This window comes from Schistocerca piceifrons, chromosome X (genome assembly GCF_021461385.2).
Source record: "Schistocerca piceifrons isolate TAMUIC-IGC-003096 chromosome X, iqSchPice1.1, whole genome shotgun sequence".
Taxonomy (NCBI): Eukaryota; Metazoa; Arthropoda; class Insecta; order Orthoptera; family Acrididae; genus Schistocerca; species Schistocerca piceifrons.
The window spans coordinates 585,897,189-585,912,882 of record NC_060149.1 but is presented as its reverse complement, the minus strand read 5'-3'; the positions used below and the strand labels follow the sequence as shown (position 1 = coordinate 585,912,882).

The 15,694-nt window shown below is 37.2% G+C and overlaps 1 protein-coding gene across 1 annotated transcript in view; it reads right to left on the bottom strand.

Moving 5' to 3' along the window:
- LOC124722536 (voltage-dependent calcium channel type A subunit alpha-1) overlaps nucleotides 1–15,694 on the bottom strand; it is a 393,558-nt gene that overhangs the window by 205,520 nt on the left and 172,344 nt on the right. Inside the window, exon 12 of the mRNA XM_047247682.1 lies at nucleotides 3,206–3,290. Coding sequence (XP_047103638.1) covers nucleotides 3,206–3,290 — 85 coding nt within the window. The remainder of the gene's footprint in view (nucleotides 1–3,205; nucleotides 3,291–15,694) is intronic.

Here is a 15,694-nt window from a genome sequence, read left to right as displayed (position 1 = left end):
TTTTTGCTGCCCTAGCTGACAATATTCTGCCTCATCCCATGTTTACCTCCTCTACTATTTCAGCCTCTCCTAATTATTCTTTTGTCCCCCCCCCCCCCCCCCTTTCATTCAACATATTTTCAAGACAGATTCGCCCTTCATATCCTCTGTGACTCCTCCTTCATCATACTTTATCTGTTACTGGTTAAATGCTCATGTACTTATAACATTCAACATCAAAATCCCTGTCCCCATTAACTTCCTCCTCAACTTCTTCCATGGCGCGGGAATATAGTTCACAAGGCCAAGCTATTTCTAAATGCATGTTTTCTTCTCTTTAATAATGAGAGAGATGTCCATGGAATGAACTTATTCACTTGCTTCAGTATTCCTTCATTAACACATCAGAATTCAGTATTCCTTCATTAACACATCAACCCAGAAAGCAAAACATATACATACATCAGAAAATTTGGATATTTTATGTGATTAGGATGTTTATTGATATTTAAACTATATGTCTTTGTCTCTATATACAACTAAACCATGCTGTTTGTCATATTCCTCTTAATAAAAAAGACTCTCCACTGGCCTGTAAAAATTAATTTGGGGATAAACACAAATAATATGAGATGTGTCCAGGAAGTAAATTCCATCTAATAACAAAAACAAAACAAATACAGGTACAGAAAAACTATTTGTTGGAAAAAATTGCCAAATCTAAACTATCTTTTTACATAGTTCCTACCATCTTGTAGGCACTTGTCATAGTGTGGCACAATTTTTATATGCCTGTGTTGTAAGTCATGTGCTAATACCAATATTAATTGAGTCTGTCATCATTGCTGAATTTTTGAACACCAAGGAACATTTTCAGGTACAAAATGAGATGGAAGTCATCAAGGTCAGGACTGTACAGAGGGTGACCAAACTGGCTCCAGCTGAAGGTCTGTCAAAGAACTGTTGTGTCTTGCTAACAGTGTGATGTCAGGTACTGTCATGAAACAAAACAATACCATTTGTGAACTTTCCATGGCACTTGTATTGTGGGATGCAGTTTCATAGAAGTCTCACAATAAATATTTGCACTAATTGTTTCAACTTGCACTAAAAATTTCACCTGCTGAATGCTAAATCTTTATTAAAATACTGTGCAAATGATCTTTAAGGTTTTCAAGATTGGCTTGGTTTCAGTCTTTACTGGTGTTACAGTGTACATCCTTACCACTGGTTACCATTTTGATTGATGCATTTCATAAGCAACACAAGTTTCAGCCCTGCTCACTATCTTACTCTGACAATCATCACCAGCTTCATTGTAATGTCTCAAAAATTCAAGTGCACTGACAAGATAGTATTTTTTGTGTTGCTTTATAGTAGATTTTGGCAAGCAACGTGCACACAGTTTTCAAAATTTCAGTTTTTCAGAAATGATTTCATGCTGAATTGATCTTCAAATTTATGGAAAATCTTTTTGAAAAATTGGCTATTGTAAACTTATGGTTTTCAACTGCACAAACAAATCCTTCATTAACCTTATGTGGATTACTACTTTATTCGGCACTGTGCACTGGACAATGTCATTCATCATGCCGTCCGACCATTCTTCTTACCACTGAATCATTCATCATATTTGTACAATAAACCTCACAAACCTGTCAATGAATGTCAATTGGTTTAGCATTCTTCACATTCAGCAAACGAATTACAGATTTAATCCTGTGATCGGTAAAATTTTCAGTGAACTTTGCCATTCCAAACAAGCATTGTACATTGTAAACAACACACAGAGAAAAAAATGGCATCATCTCCTTCTCCTTGATTTCAAGCAACTACCACACAAGTGCTGAACTGTAATTATAGCTCTGTAGTTGAAAGAAGTATGAACAAAACTTACTTTCTGGACAGATTTTGTAACAAAGCCAAATGGTAAATATATGTATCATTAAAACAACTTGCTTTAGGAAAAGTGGGGCATCTCTGATGCAGACAGAATGCCATGTACTGTTTGTCTAGAATGCAAATAATAAAGAGAAGATAGCAAGAACACATTGTATGACATTATCCAGGGTAATGTAGAATGACATAGACAGTTGACATCTATCAGTTATAAGGACATATGAAATTATCAGCTTAAACAATAAGTCTGATAGAACATGATGTCTTACACTCACATGAGGTTGTAGTAGCTCTGAGAATGGCAAGGGTGAATAGAGGGAGGAGGGAGTAGGGAGTAGGGATTAGGGAGTAGGGAGGGAGGAGGGAGGAGGGAGGAGGGAGGAGGGAGGAGGGAGGAGGGAGGAGGGAGAGGGAGAGGGAGAGGGAGAGGGAGAGGGAGAGGGGGAGGGGGTGGGGGAGGGGGAGGGGAGGGGAGGGGGAAGGAGAGGGGGAGGGTTGGGAATGGATATCTGGATAGGGATAGAAATAGGGGAGAGGGAAGGGTTGGGGCAGCAGCACTCAACAGTCACCACACTTTACCCAAAGAGAAAATGGAAAAACTCACTAAAACTAGCTGAGTGTTGATGTTATAGATAAGTTGCTCATGTGGTGTGTAACAGACAATAACCACTATGAAAAGACTATCAACTTTGGATCATCAAGGAAAACAACCTGCCTGGTGCAAAGAACATACAAACAAGAAATCAGGAAACTGGAGGAAGGCCTGCCACATTGATCATTCATTCTTCTAACTCCATTCAGTGGTAATCACATGTTAAATTGCCACCAGAATGTCAATGGCTCAGACTACTACATTGATTATAAATGCAGAGCAGACAGAAATTGAAACCTGGACAACGACACATCTTCCCATCATTTTCCCATATATACCCAATACACAAAAATAGAGTATCTATTTGCATATGTATTCAGAAGCTTGTAACCACCAAAAAATTTCAATATATTGTATTTACTCGTCTTATAAACTGTTATAATTGCAGGCTTCTTCTCAAATTTCACAAAGTTCATTTTAACACTGCACATCTTTCAACAAAAAAATTTAATTTTCAAACATTTTCAAAACACCATTATATTACAAACAGATACAAAACTATTACTTAGTACAAGTAGCCACATACATTATGGCAGACCTAAGATTCACTGATGGTGAGCTAATTAAATCAAAAGCTAGAGTACATGAACTTTATTTGGATAGTACTGAAATCCTTAAAGAGACAGACAAATCCAAGATTTCTGACGTAAATTATACAGAGGAAATTTACAGTACCTGAATCTTTTCTCTGCTCTCCAAAACTGTACACATGCCCCTTTATTTTTTACTTTTGATTTCAAATAGGAAGCTCGAGAGAAACCTGAAGACAAAACATTTGTGTTATTATTTTTAATAAAATGCAGTTGCAGAACTAATGCTACATTTGTCATCTGCGTTGTACTGAGATGTGCTAAAGAATGTGAGTAATAGTACTTTTGCAGCGACCTACAAGTCATACGAAAACAGCAGTAGGTGTTTATTTACTTATGTTAACAAAAATTATAAACTTTGATTGAGAAGTCATATTCAGTCTGACAAAGTACTAATTACAGAAAATAAACACTAATCTAACACACTGCCACACTTTAACCGATCATCAAACTTCAACATATCTGCATAGCTTAAGTGCAAAGAAGTAACTGTAATTAGCTACACAAAAGATACATAAAGAAAAATACTTTAAGAAGGAAGTGATTCTAATTATATAAACAGAAAATCAAACTGACATACTATGGCTAAACAAAAATCATATGTAAATTCTCTGAACCATTTTCAACAACACAACACTAAACAGTATGAATAATACTTTACTTCTTAACAGAAAATAAATACAGATACTCCAGTCTATTAATGAAGGTTATTTAACAAAACTGTTTATCCAATACCCGAGTCAAATCTTCAAGACATACACAATTTTTTTTTTGTTTCAAGCATTTTCAGGTATAGTACTCTACAATAATAGAGCAAAAAATGTAATTTCTGCTTCACCTGAGTAAACAAAGAAAAAAGGGATTGGGCAATGCAAAGAGAAATCCTGGTGCAATTCCTGTCCACCAAGCTCCTAGATAACCCCAAATAGGCCCGGGGAGCTGTTTTATTTTTTGTTACAGAAATGAGTTTTAGGTGGAATTTTATTTACTCTAACATATATATATATATATATATATGTGTGTGTGTGTGTGTGTGTGTGTGTGTGTGTGTGTGCTGCAAATGGCACAAGGTGGAATGACAATTACAAGAACAGAGTGTAAAATGTCCTAAGCAATTAATGGAAAAAATAAATCGTAATTATCCATTAGTGACACACAGTACATTTTATTAATTACAAAATAACCTTCTCTGAAAATCGATAAAGGAGGTCAGACAATTCTCTTCCTTCTGTGTCTCAGTAACAGAACTATTGTTCACAACAAGTTACAGAAAAATTAAGAAACTAAGTTTTTGTTTTTATCATTTACACACATCTAAAAAAGTTTTGCATCACCTCGGTTCTGACAGTTCCAGAACCTGTACAGAAAACTGGAACAGAGATCAACATGAACATCATTTCCACCTTTTTTATTGCTCATGAAAACCACACATTGGATGTTGTACCACCATACAGTGAGACCTTTAGAGGTGGTGATCCAGATTGCTGTACACACCAGTATCTCTAATACCCAGTAGCACATCCTCTTTCATTGATGCATGCCTGTATTCATCGTGACATACTATCCACAAGTTCATCAAGGCAGTGTCAGTCCAGATTGCCCCACTCATCAACAGCAATTCGGCGTAGATCCCTCAGAGTGGTTTGTGGGTCATATCGTCCATAAACAGCCCTTTTCAATCCATCCCAGGCATGTTCAATAGGGTTCATGTCTGGAGAACATGCTGGCCACTCTAGTTGAATGATGTCATTATCCAGAAGGAAGTCATTCACAAGACGTGCACGATGTGGGCATGAATTGTCATCCACGAAGACGAACGCCTCACCAATATGCTGCTGCTATGGTTGCACTATTGGTCAGAGGATGGCATTCACACATCATACAGACATTACAGCGCCTTCCATGACCACCAGTGGTGTACTTCGGCCCCACATAATGCCACCTCACAACAGCAGGGAACTTCCACTTTGCTGCACTTGCTGGACAGTGTGTCTAAGGTGTTCAGCCTGACCGGGTTGCCTCCAAACACGTCTCTGACGATTGTCTGGTTGAAGGCATATGTGATTCTCATCGGTGAAGAGAACGTGATGCCAATCCTAAGCAGTCCATTCAGCATGTTGTTGGGCCCATCTGTACCGTGCTGCATGGCATTGTGGTTGCAAAGATGGACCTCGCCATGGACGTCGGGAGTGAAAGTAGGCATCATGCATCCTATTGCGCACAGTTTGAGTCATAACAGGACATCCTGTGGCTACACAAAAAGCATTATTCAATGTGGTGGCATTGCTGTCAGGGTTCCTCCGAGCCATAATCCATAGATAGCAGTCATCCACTGCAGTAGTAGCCCTTGGGTGGCCTGAGCAAAGCATGTCATTGACAGTTCCTATCTCTCTATATCTCCTCCATGTCCGAATGACATAGCTTTGGTTCATTCTGAGATGCCTGGACACTTCCCTGTTGACAGATCTTCCTGGCACAAAGTAACAATGCAGGCATAATCGAACCGTGGTATTGTACATCTAGGCATGGTTGAACTACAGACAACACAAGCTGTGTACCTCCTTCCTGGTGGAATGACTGGAACTGACTGGCTGTCGGATGCCCTCCATCTAATAAGCGCTGTTTGTTTACATCTCTGGGCAGGTTTAGTGACATCTCTGAACAGTCAGAGGGACTGTGTCTGTGATACAATATCCACAGTCAACATCAATCTCCAGTTCTTGGAACCAGGGTGATGCAAAACGTTTTTGATGTTTGTATTTATACTACCAATTATTATTTTATGACACTGTTTCATGTATGAGACCCATCAGACATAGCAGTACACAATTTATTTGTTTATTTGCTCTTAGTTCTTACAGTTGTTTGAAAGTACCCAACATTTAATTGTCAGTCACAAGGGTCACAGAGGGTAATGTACATTGAAACTCTGCAGGGTACAACTGTTGTCTTAAGCATATCATTTAGAATTAGTCTTGTTTGTAAGAAATGAGCCAAATGTGTGACTCACAAATAAACAATTTTATTGCAGAAAGTACTGAATTTAAAGCATGCCAAAGTTTGGTAATTACTGATACAATTAAAGAATCATTCTTACACCAATGATGTTGAAGGCAACAACAAGTTTCATTTTGCTTTTTTATTGTGCAAGAAACACATCAATGGCTAATATAAACAATAATAGATATTTTCATATTTGTTAAATAACCTTGTGCTTTCTACAGCATATCTATACAAGTTATGAGGAAAATAAATGTAATTACTCCTCCAGGCTAGGGAGGGATTACAAATAACACCAGGCCATAAGTATCATTCAACATCTTAATACAATGCTGATAGCTAATGTATGTTGTCTCATCCAATTTACTGCAAGCAAATACACTCTTACACAAATCACTACAATGATTATAATGTCAGGAATATTGGCAGCATTTTAATAATAATGATTAACTGCGGTGATGTTAACTTCTAATAAATGAACCTAAATATTTAGTCTACAACCAACAATCAAGTAATTAATAAGATTACCTTATATATTACTTGCAAACTACTGAAAAATTACTATCTCAAAGGAGGAACTTACTAACCATTAAAAATGCTCTGAATTTTGCTACAATCATTAAGAAAATTCAGACAGCACAATGCTTAGTACACTAATTTCCAAACATGAAAACTTTTTATCACTTAGGAAGCACTGAGCACTCAGCAACTACATTAATGGCATTTTGTAAACATTTTTGTCTTTACTCCTTTGAGATGCAAGAACTAAGAAAGCCAAGTATTAGTTATGGCTTCTAATAACCCCAGAGTACTTTAAAGCTTGGAATTGCAACGCATTGTGCCTTCAAAAGGAGAGCATTATAAGGGCATGTCCTCACCTCACATATGCACTGCTTCTGCATTTTTAAATGACATTGTCACATTATCGCGAGAAGACTCTTACCAACCTCCCATCCCTCCCGCCCCGCCCCACCCCCACCCCCCGTTTGGTGATACAGCCTACAGGAAAAAAAAAATTGATGAAAGATGGCACAACATAATGGAAAGGAAAGCTACTACAGGCTTCAAGCTAATGAGGAACTAATTAGCTGTAAATCATAGGTATTTAATGATGAACTGTTTCAACATTTGGACTCCTTTGATATCAGTAGTGTGTGCATGACAACCAAACACAAAATAGTGATTCTGCTTCCTCTTGTAAAACGCTTCTAAATCACTTGCCCATTACACACTAGTGACTAGTAATGTGCTATTTTTTTCTGTTTGAAGATTTATTGGTGCTGAAACACATGTAATGCACTATGATTTGAATCAGTAACAATAGTCAAATTCCTTTCTGTAATAATACAAGTTGGAATGATGTAAAATGAAGCAACAATGTTTTAAAAAGTTAAAGTTTTAATTCATACTGTGAATAGAGATCAGATCTGGTTATCTACAAAGAAGACACAACAGAAGACATTATTATTTCTAGGAGCGTGGAAGTCTTACTGGATGTAACAATTTATTATAATTGCCCAAACGATACACAAAACAAAACAATACAGAGTAACTGAACTACTTAAAACATTTCAGATATTGCATAAGTAACAAACAATCTGACTTTGTAAGAAGTGGGAACAGCTGTCAGTCATCTCACAAAAGGTTGTATGCCAGATTTTGATAGAAAAATATTTAACAGGGGCCATAAAGATAAAGCAAGGCAATTACAGCATGAGTAGTAGCATAAAGAAATCCTTTTTCCCCTCTGTACTTTCTAGTGAAGAAATTATGTATATACCAAACAATGTGTTTACAAAAGCTGTTTCAGGAATATATGTCACAGTAACTGTCATTATAAAGTACACATTATATACTGTAAAGAAACAAGAGGCAAAGCTTGTACAGAGCCAAAAATGTTCAGGAAAGAAATATTCTGTTGTCTGTGTTAAAGAAATGGCATCACATTGTTCAATGTACTAATTAGCACATTAGCACACAGAGATATTGAACTGTTTGCATGCTGCAATGTTATATGAAAATACTAGAAATAATTTCAGGCAACTTCTGGCTGAGGAACTGTGGTGGCACATGACACAATGTGTGCAAGATTAGCAATTGCAAGTCAATGTTGCAAGATTCATGCACTGAGAGCCGGCAGGCTTTACAAGATATGTTATTACATTTCAGTGAAGACTGACCACAAATAAAATTTCTCAACAATGACAGACAGACTTGTGTAAGTGCTCAAAGAAACACATGCATGACATTAAATGCAATCCACTGCATGCAGACATTGTGTTTGCCTGGTGTATCTACAAATCCATGAAAGTGCCTGTACACCATGAGACCAACACATATTTATCAATTATATTGTGTCTGCCTGGTGTATCTACAAATCCAAATCTGTACCCCCATGAGATGAATGCATATTTATCAATTATATAGTATCACAGAATTGTTTGTCTGCACTGATATGCAGCGTATGTAAACTGGATCTGTGAGTAGTGGTAACCAGTCCTCCTCATGTGCCCAACGTGTTTTTCTTTTGTCTCCAACAATATGCACTAAGCTGTAGAAAAAAAATTCATCCAGTATCTCAGAAAGATATATATAGAGAAGCTGCTTTGAGGATGGACAGAAATACAGAATTAAAATTGTTCTCACATAGAACACTGTTCACTGATGCATAATGATATTTGGATCATAATGTTGAATAATTCAGAAATAAGAAAGTTTACATCATTCTCACAGACTACAACAGTCCACACAGAGTACAACAATTGGCCAATGGTTGGAGGAACACAAAAGCCAAAGCATCCAATATCCAGTTAGATACTTAAGTCTTACCCTTGCTGAGAATTGGTGCAGTGTTTTGGCCAACCCTCATTTTCTCCTAACCTTACAACGGCTGTAAAGTACACTCCTCGGAAAAACAATGTATTGGCAATGAATGTCTATCTGAGGTGTTAACATTTTTTATTAGGGTTTCAGTCCAACCAATTTGCACTAATTTGTGTAAATCTGAATAGACAACAGATCTGTAAAATATTGCTGCCTCTGAATGTAGATACTGATTCCAGCTGAGTGGCAACGGTGTTGCATGACAACATTTTTATGAACAGAATACTCATCACCTATGTGCAATAGAATTTGGTTAGTTTTATTATCCACTATAATCTGCTATTCATCTTTGACTTATGAGAAGTATTACACATATACAAGCAGATTTGATAAATAGTGTGACAAAATAACAAACTGAAGATAGGTGCTATAATAAATTAGAAACAATGACAACAGATGCACTGACTGTAACTGTAAACAATACGACCAACATGGATGGATTTGGCGAACAACAACCCACTTTCAGAACAGCAGAGGTAACTTGTGACTTGTGTCAGCATACATATAGAATGGATTTAGAAAATGACCTTGAAATTACTTATGTATATTGATTGAGGGTTGCTACATAAAACAAAATTAAACATGATAACAGAAAGCACTACAGGTAACAACCCACTATACAGTTGAGGTGTTGAGTGGTCAATAGGCACATAAACAAGACAAAAAAAGTTGCTAAACATAATCATTAAAAAATAAAATACAGAAGTCTGAACCTGCAGAATAAAAAATGTGTATTTTAACTAGTTAACCATGTCCCATGGGCATGGAGACTGTGTCATTTGGGTTGCCGGCTCAACAGGTGATAAGCAGCAAGATAACATATGCCTACAGTTGTAGTTTCAGTCTAGCCTACAGAGGCAAAAATAAAGCATTGTTTGGCATCAATCTGCCTGCTGGGTGCTTATGCATGATGGGTATGTATGTGGGACTCACGGCCAAATAAGGAGAGTTGACTACAGGGTCAATCAGTTGGACTATTCGGGACCCAAGGCCCAGCCTTCTAATTATGGTGAGTGCCAGCAGACAAAAACCTTCAACCACCTCTGAAGGCCACCACTTATTCAGCAATTCATTAATTTGTGATTGGACATAGAAGGTGTCCTTGTAAGTGTATACTACCCACATTAGGACTTTGATTCAGAGTGATACTTGTCAGATATTGTGCTTTATGTCAGATCTACTCCAAATGAGAGTCATGTTTTGTATATAATTGATACCATAGTAAATAGTATGAGCTTTGACTCTCAACAATCACTCAGTAGCTGTGTTAGTCGTATCCATGGAAAAGTGTTATAACAATGAAATCTTTCCATTTCAAAATGGAAACTCCATAAGTGGATATCTCAATGCAAGTGCTAACCAGAAAAAGAACCAGCAAAGGAGATGGAATTTCCACCACCTTCATTCCCAAGTTTCGATAAGAAAGTGTAGTCATGGCTGAATTGTGCTGCAGGTTAGAACAGCACTTTGTGGCCCACAGAATAACAGATGACACAGAGCAGAAAGCTTTTCCCCTTGCATGTACTGTCACAAACATTTATAGGCTTATATAGAAACTTAATTCGGAAGTAGAGCCTAGTACATTAACATATATGCAACTGAAAGAGACATTAACAGAATACTGTGACTCACAAATTCCTGTAGCTGTTGCAAGGCATAAATTTTTCAGTAGGGTTAAGAGTAGTGTTAAGGAAATTTCAGTGCCTTAATGATAAGTGTAAACAGTCCTATGCTGATTCAACTACTGGGAGAGATGATTTTAGCGCGTTCTCCTGATAATAGTTTGAAAAATTATTTCTTAAAAGCAAAAACGCCCCTCATAAGAAAGCTGTTTTTCAATCATATGTGCATTTGAGCAAATGATAATCTCATCAACAGTATTACAATATCCTTTAGTAGTCTATCACACTGGTTAACAACAGCTGAGCCGAGTGCACTCACACGCCACCAGTAAACAAAGCTGTCTGGACTCAGCCAAATATCTGCAGCACACACCACAAAAACAATTCAAAAAAAGTTATGCTCATGTGTCAGGTTTTCCATTACTTACAAGCATGATAACTGCTATTTTTGTATGGCAAAATGTGCTGCTTATCATAAAAAGGTCAAAAGGCTGAAGTTTGTAATACCACACATAAATTTAAAGTAGGTCTAAATGGCACATGAATTTTAGAAGCAAGTCAAGACAGTATGCAAGACATGGAGCAATCATCTAATTTATCTAACAAAAATTCTCAAGTAAATGCAATACTACCAGGTGGCAACAAATTTTAAATTTACATGTGGGGATTACCAGAAATCCCATTACATTTCAAACTGATATGAGCTCATCTTCCACACTTTTAAATTCTCAAACATGCAAGCAGTTAGGCTCACCAAAGTTACAGCCATTCAGCATCACTGTATGTGGTCAGCTCTTTGCTAGTGTAATGTATAAAGATAAAACTGTAAATCTGAGATTCAGCAGTGACATCATTCAGATTAATCTACTGGCATAACAGCTTGAGAGGTTTCTGATATGCTGATCTCGTGTCCCACAATCATAGATCACTCCTCATGCTGCTTGTAGGTAGCAGTTAGCCAGTCAGAACAGGCTGAAGGTATAATTCCTGAGTGATGTTTTTGGTGTTTTACATTTTTTTGAAATCAAGATTCACTGCGGTCAAGTCACAGGCAGCTAATAACATATTGGGTCAAATTTTTGCTCTAAGTTAGATATTGCGCTGCATAGCTCCACCAATCAAGTCCACATTCAAGTGTTAAAACACATCTTATGGAATTATTACACCAGTACATGAAGATTTCTGATGACAAAACATGTAGAAAAGATTACAAAGCACATGTAACTTTGAATCCTACAGCAATACCCCAGTCTCACAAAGCACAAAAGTTGCCTTTTGACTGGAAAGATAAATTAGAGTTGTAAAGATTACAAAAAGAGGGTGTAATACAATCTACAGCTAACAGCCAATGGCCTATGCAAATGCTCGTAGAAAAATCCAATGGCTCCCTGTGAATCTGCAGTGACTTTAAAGCCACAATCAACACACAAGCAGTCTCCAAAGAGGAGGATATTATGACTAAATTGACTGTAGGTACAATTTTTGCCAAAACAGATCTGACAGAAGCTTGCGTTCAGTTGCCTTTGGATTGACAATCACAATAAGTTACAGTGATTAATACCCCATTGACTTATTTAGGTACAGAAGATTCTCATTTGGTGTCTCTAGTGCACCAGCTATTTTCCAAATGCATCTCAAGCAGTTAACTATCAGAGTTCCAGGGACTGCCAATTGTATTGACAATATCATAATGATAGAAAAGATTCTGATGATCTTTTGAGAAATTTATAACCATCATTTCTAACCCTAGAACCAGCTACTTTTAAGGTGCAATAGACAAAAGTGTGTTTCTTTATAAAGCAAATAGAGCACCTGGGGGCACATATTCAGTGTTAACAGTGTAACATGCACACCACTAATGTAAAGCACCTCAAGTTCATTCTGGTTCAGATAACCTATTACAGGAAATTTATTCAGAAATCAGTGGACATTTCATAACCTTTAAACAGATTGTTAAGAAAAATAATTTAGCTAACTAAAACAAACAATAATTAAATCCAGTTGGTTAAATAACTTCAGTTTGAAGAAGTTAATTACAACGGCTGCTGACACTTTGAACTATGGGTTCAGAGCTATTATTTCACACACCCAAATGGATTAGAATGACTGATAGCATTTGCTTCTAAAACACTCAGTGCTGCACAGTAGAATTATAGCCAAACAGAAAAAGAGGCTTTGGCTATTACTTTCACTCTCAACATGTTTCACGAGTATGCCTATGGGCAAAGATTTATTCTGTTATCAGACCATGAAGCTTTACTATCAAAACTCAATGCTTGCAGTAGCATTCTGCAAAGAACTACACAGCCACTGCAATGATGTTTCTCACTCCTACCAAAGTATAACTGTGAAATAAGGTACTGCACATAGCACTCACATAGCATTCTAATGCCAAAATGTTTCCTGCCTACCAAGAAGGCAGGGCACACTTTTTGATGCTGCACCCAATATCTGCTTACATATGGACATTGACATGGAAGAAGCAGTGGAACGACTTCCTCTTAGTCCTACAGGTGTAGCCAAACTCATAACCATGGCCCTTATTTTATAGGATGTAAAAACGTGCTGAAACACAATGGCTTGTAGATAAAAAACTGTTCTGCAACTCAGATATAGATACATAATGGAACACAAGATATGAAAAAAAATTATATTTAAGGGAATTCTCCAATTATATACTGAGAATGCAAAAGCTAGAGAGTCATAATGTACAATACCTTACCACGCAAAGTACTTAGTTTACCCCACAAAGGTCATTGGGGCATCAATCTAAACTAAAGGATCGCACATGAACATGATTTGTGGACAGGGATAGACAAAGATATTGAGCAAACCCTATCAAATTGCACATATTTTCTGTGGCCACAACCCACTCAGTCTTGCAGGATCATTTTTAGGTGCTCAGTGGCTCACTGTTGTGGATGCATATAGTAAGTCCCCTTACATCACAAGCTTGCAGTCAACAATTTCCTCGAAAACAATTCAAGGACAATCAAGAATTTTTGTAATCAAAGAAAGGGTTAGCTCCAACGTTGGGTACAGATAATGGCACACAAGTTACCTCCTATGAATCTGAGAAATATTGTAATGAAAACATCATCAAACATGTTATATCAGCACCATTTCACCTCAAATCAAATAGCCTGGCTGAAAGACTTGAACGAACATTCAAGGTGTGTATGACCACATTCATTCAAAATTACAATAAAGATGTCTTAACTATGTTCTTATCCACATATCGAAACATACCTCAAAAAGGTAAATGTCCAGCTGAGAAGTTACATGGTTGACCCCAAAGGATTCATCCATATATCTGAGAAACATAGCGAACCACCACACACAGAGCATAAGAAAAATTTAGACTGAATGACAGTGTACTTGCCTCAATATTTAAAAAGGGAAAGCAAATGTGGCTGCCAGCATGCATCACCAAGCTTTTGGGAAATGCTACATTTGAAATAAAAATTGCAGATTAGGCCTGTGCCAGGAAAAACTTCAACTAGTTATGTTTCACAGCATATAAATGTCTCAAGCAACAGGTATACCACATTGTTTTCTGTTTCAAGATACTTAAGTTTGAGAATACCTATTGGACAGCCACAGAATCTGCACCAGTAGCCCACTACACCTCCAGACCACATGTCCAATGATGAGGACATGGAAGTGGATTTTGACATTGTTCCAGTGGAGGCCAATCTCATCAATCCAGAGACAGATCATCCGATCAGTGCACCTTCAGATGGTGATCATGACATCACAATAGCTTTCCCAACCATCCTCTATCGATGGAAGAATGATTCCATGGAGCACCAGTACAGTAGTTCATTAGGTGGTAAGTGGCTAGATGATATATGGCTAAAGCTTTAGTTCTCGTCTGGTCTACAGAAAGCGACCCCTTTACCACTTCACTTCGCATCTCCTGTCATATGGGTGCAAATAGAGCATTGCTTGTTATCACTACACCCACTTGGTATTTGTGTGGGCTCCAAGGCCCAAAAAGGAGAGTTGACTGGAGGATCAATTGGGTGATCCACTTCTGGAGTCAACACCCAGCCTACTAGTTACAACGAGCACCAATGGACAACAGCCTCCAACCGATCTTTGACAGCTGCCACTGGTTGACCAGTTCATCATATTGTGACTGCTCTTTGAAGAATTTCTTGGACATGTCTACAGGCCAGATCAGGACTTCCGTTAAGAGTGATACTTGTCAAATATTGTACCTGAGGTTGGATCTCTTCCAAGTAATAGTCGTCAAGTATTGTACATAATTGATCACTTTCACTTTTATGGTGTTAATTGCTGTAGTATACTGAGGCTTAGTAAAACTTGTTGCTAAGTGTACCCTACAACAGAGCACAATACAGCACATCCACGAGATTAGCAATGTTTTTCATCTTTTTTATGTGCCTATTAAATGTTCAAACACACAACTATATGGTGTGTTAGCATCACTACACCTTCCCTTATTTAAAACTAAAATGAAGTTTACATGATCAAAAAACTGTCCTCCTCCTTAACAACGCCCATCCACACTATTTGGAAGATTGAGGTGGAAAAAAATCTTCCAGTTAAATGCTTTATAATGATAATACCTTTTTTTTTGTCAATGACAGTTAGCAATGCATTTGAGGGAAGATCAAACCTTTAATACACATGCAAAATATTGGTATATTAGCTGCATTAAGTACGTCAAGTCAATAAACTCTGCTTTCTGTATGAACCAGGGAAATTTGTCACAGCACAGGCTCAGCCTCAAGAAGATAAGACAGCAGAAGTAGTGCAATTCTCAGTCATGATCTTTTTAAGTGTTAAATTATTGTCAACTGACAAACTAGACTTAACTGTATTAGAATATATTGTCTCTTTTTGGCTAAAGACTGGAAAAAAATAGATAGTAGGCAATTTTTTGTAACAGTGTTAACAAGCTTTAATAAAGAATGTGAATCTATAAAAGTAATGAAACAAAAGTGAAAACAAAATACATGAATTATTTATTGAAGCAATTGTAATAAGTTATTGTATTTCCATCATTTTGAATGATGTTGTTTTCACTTATGTTACGATAA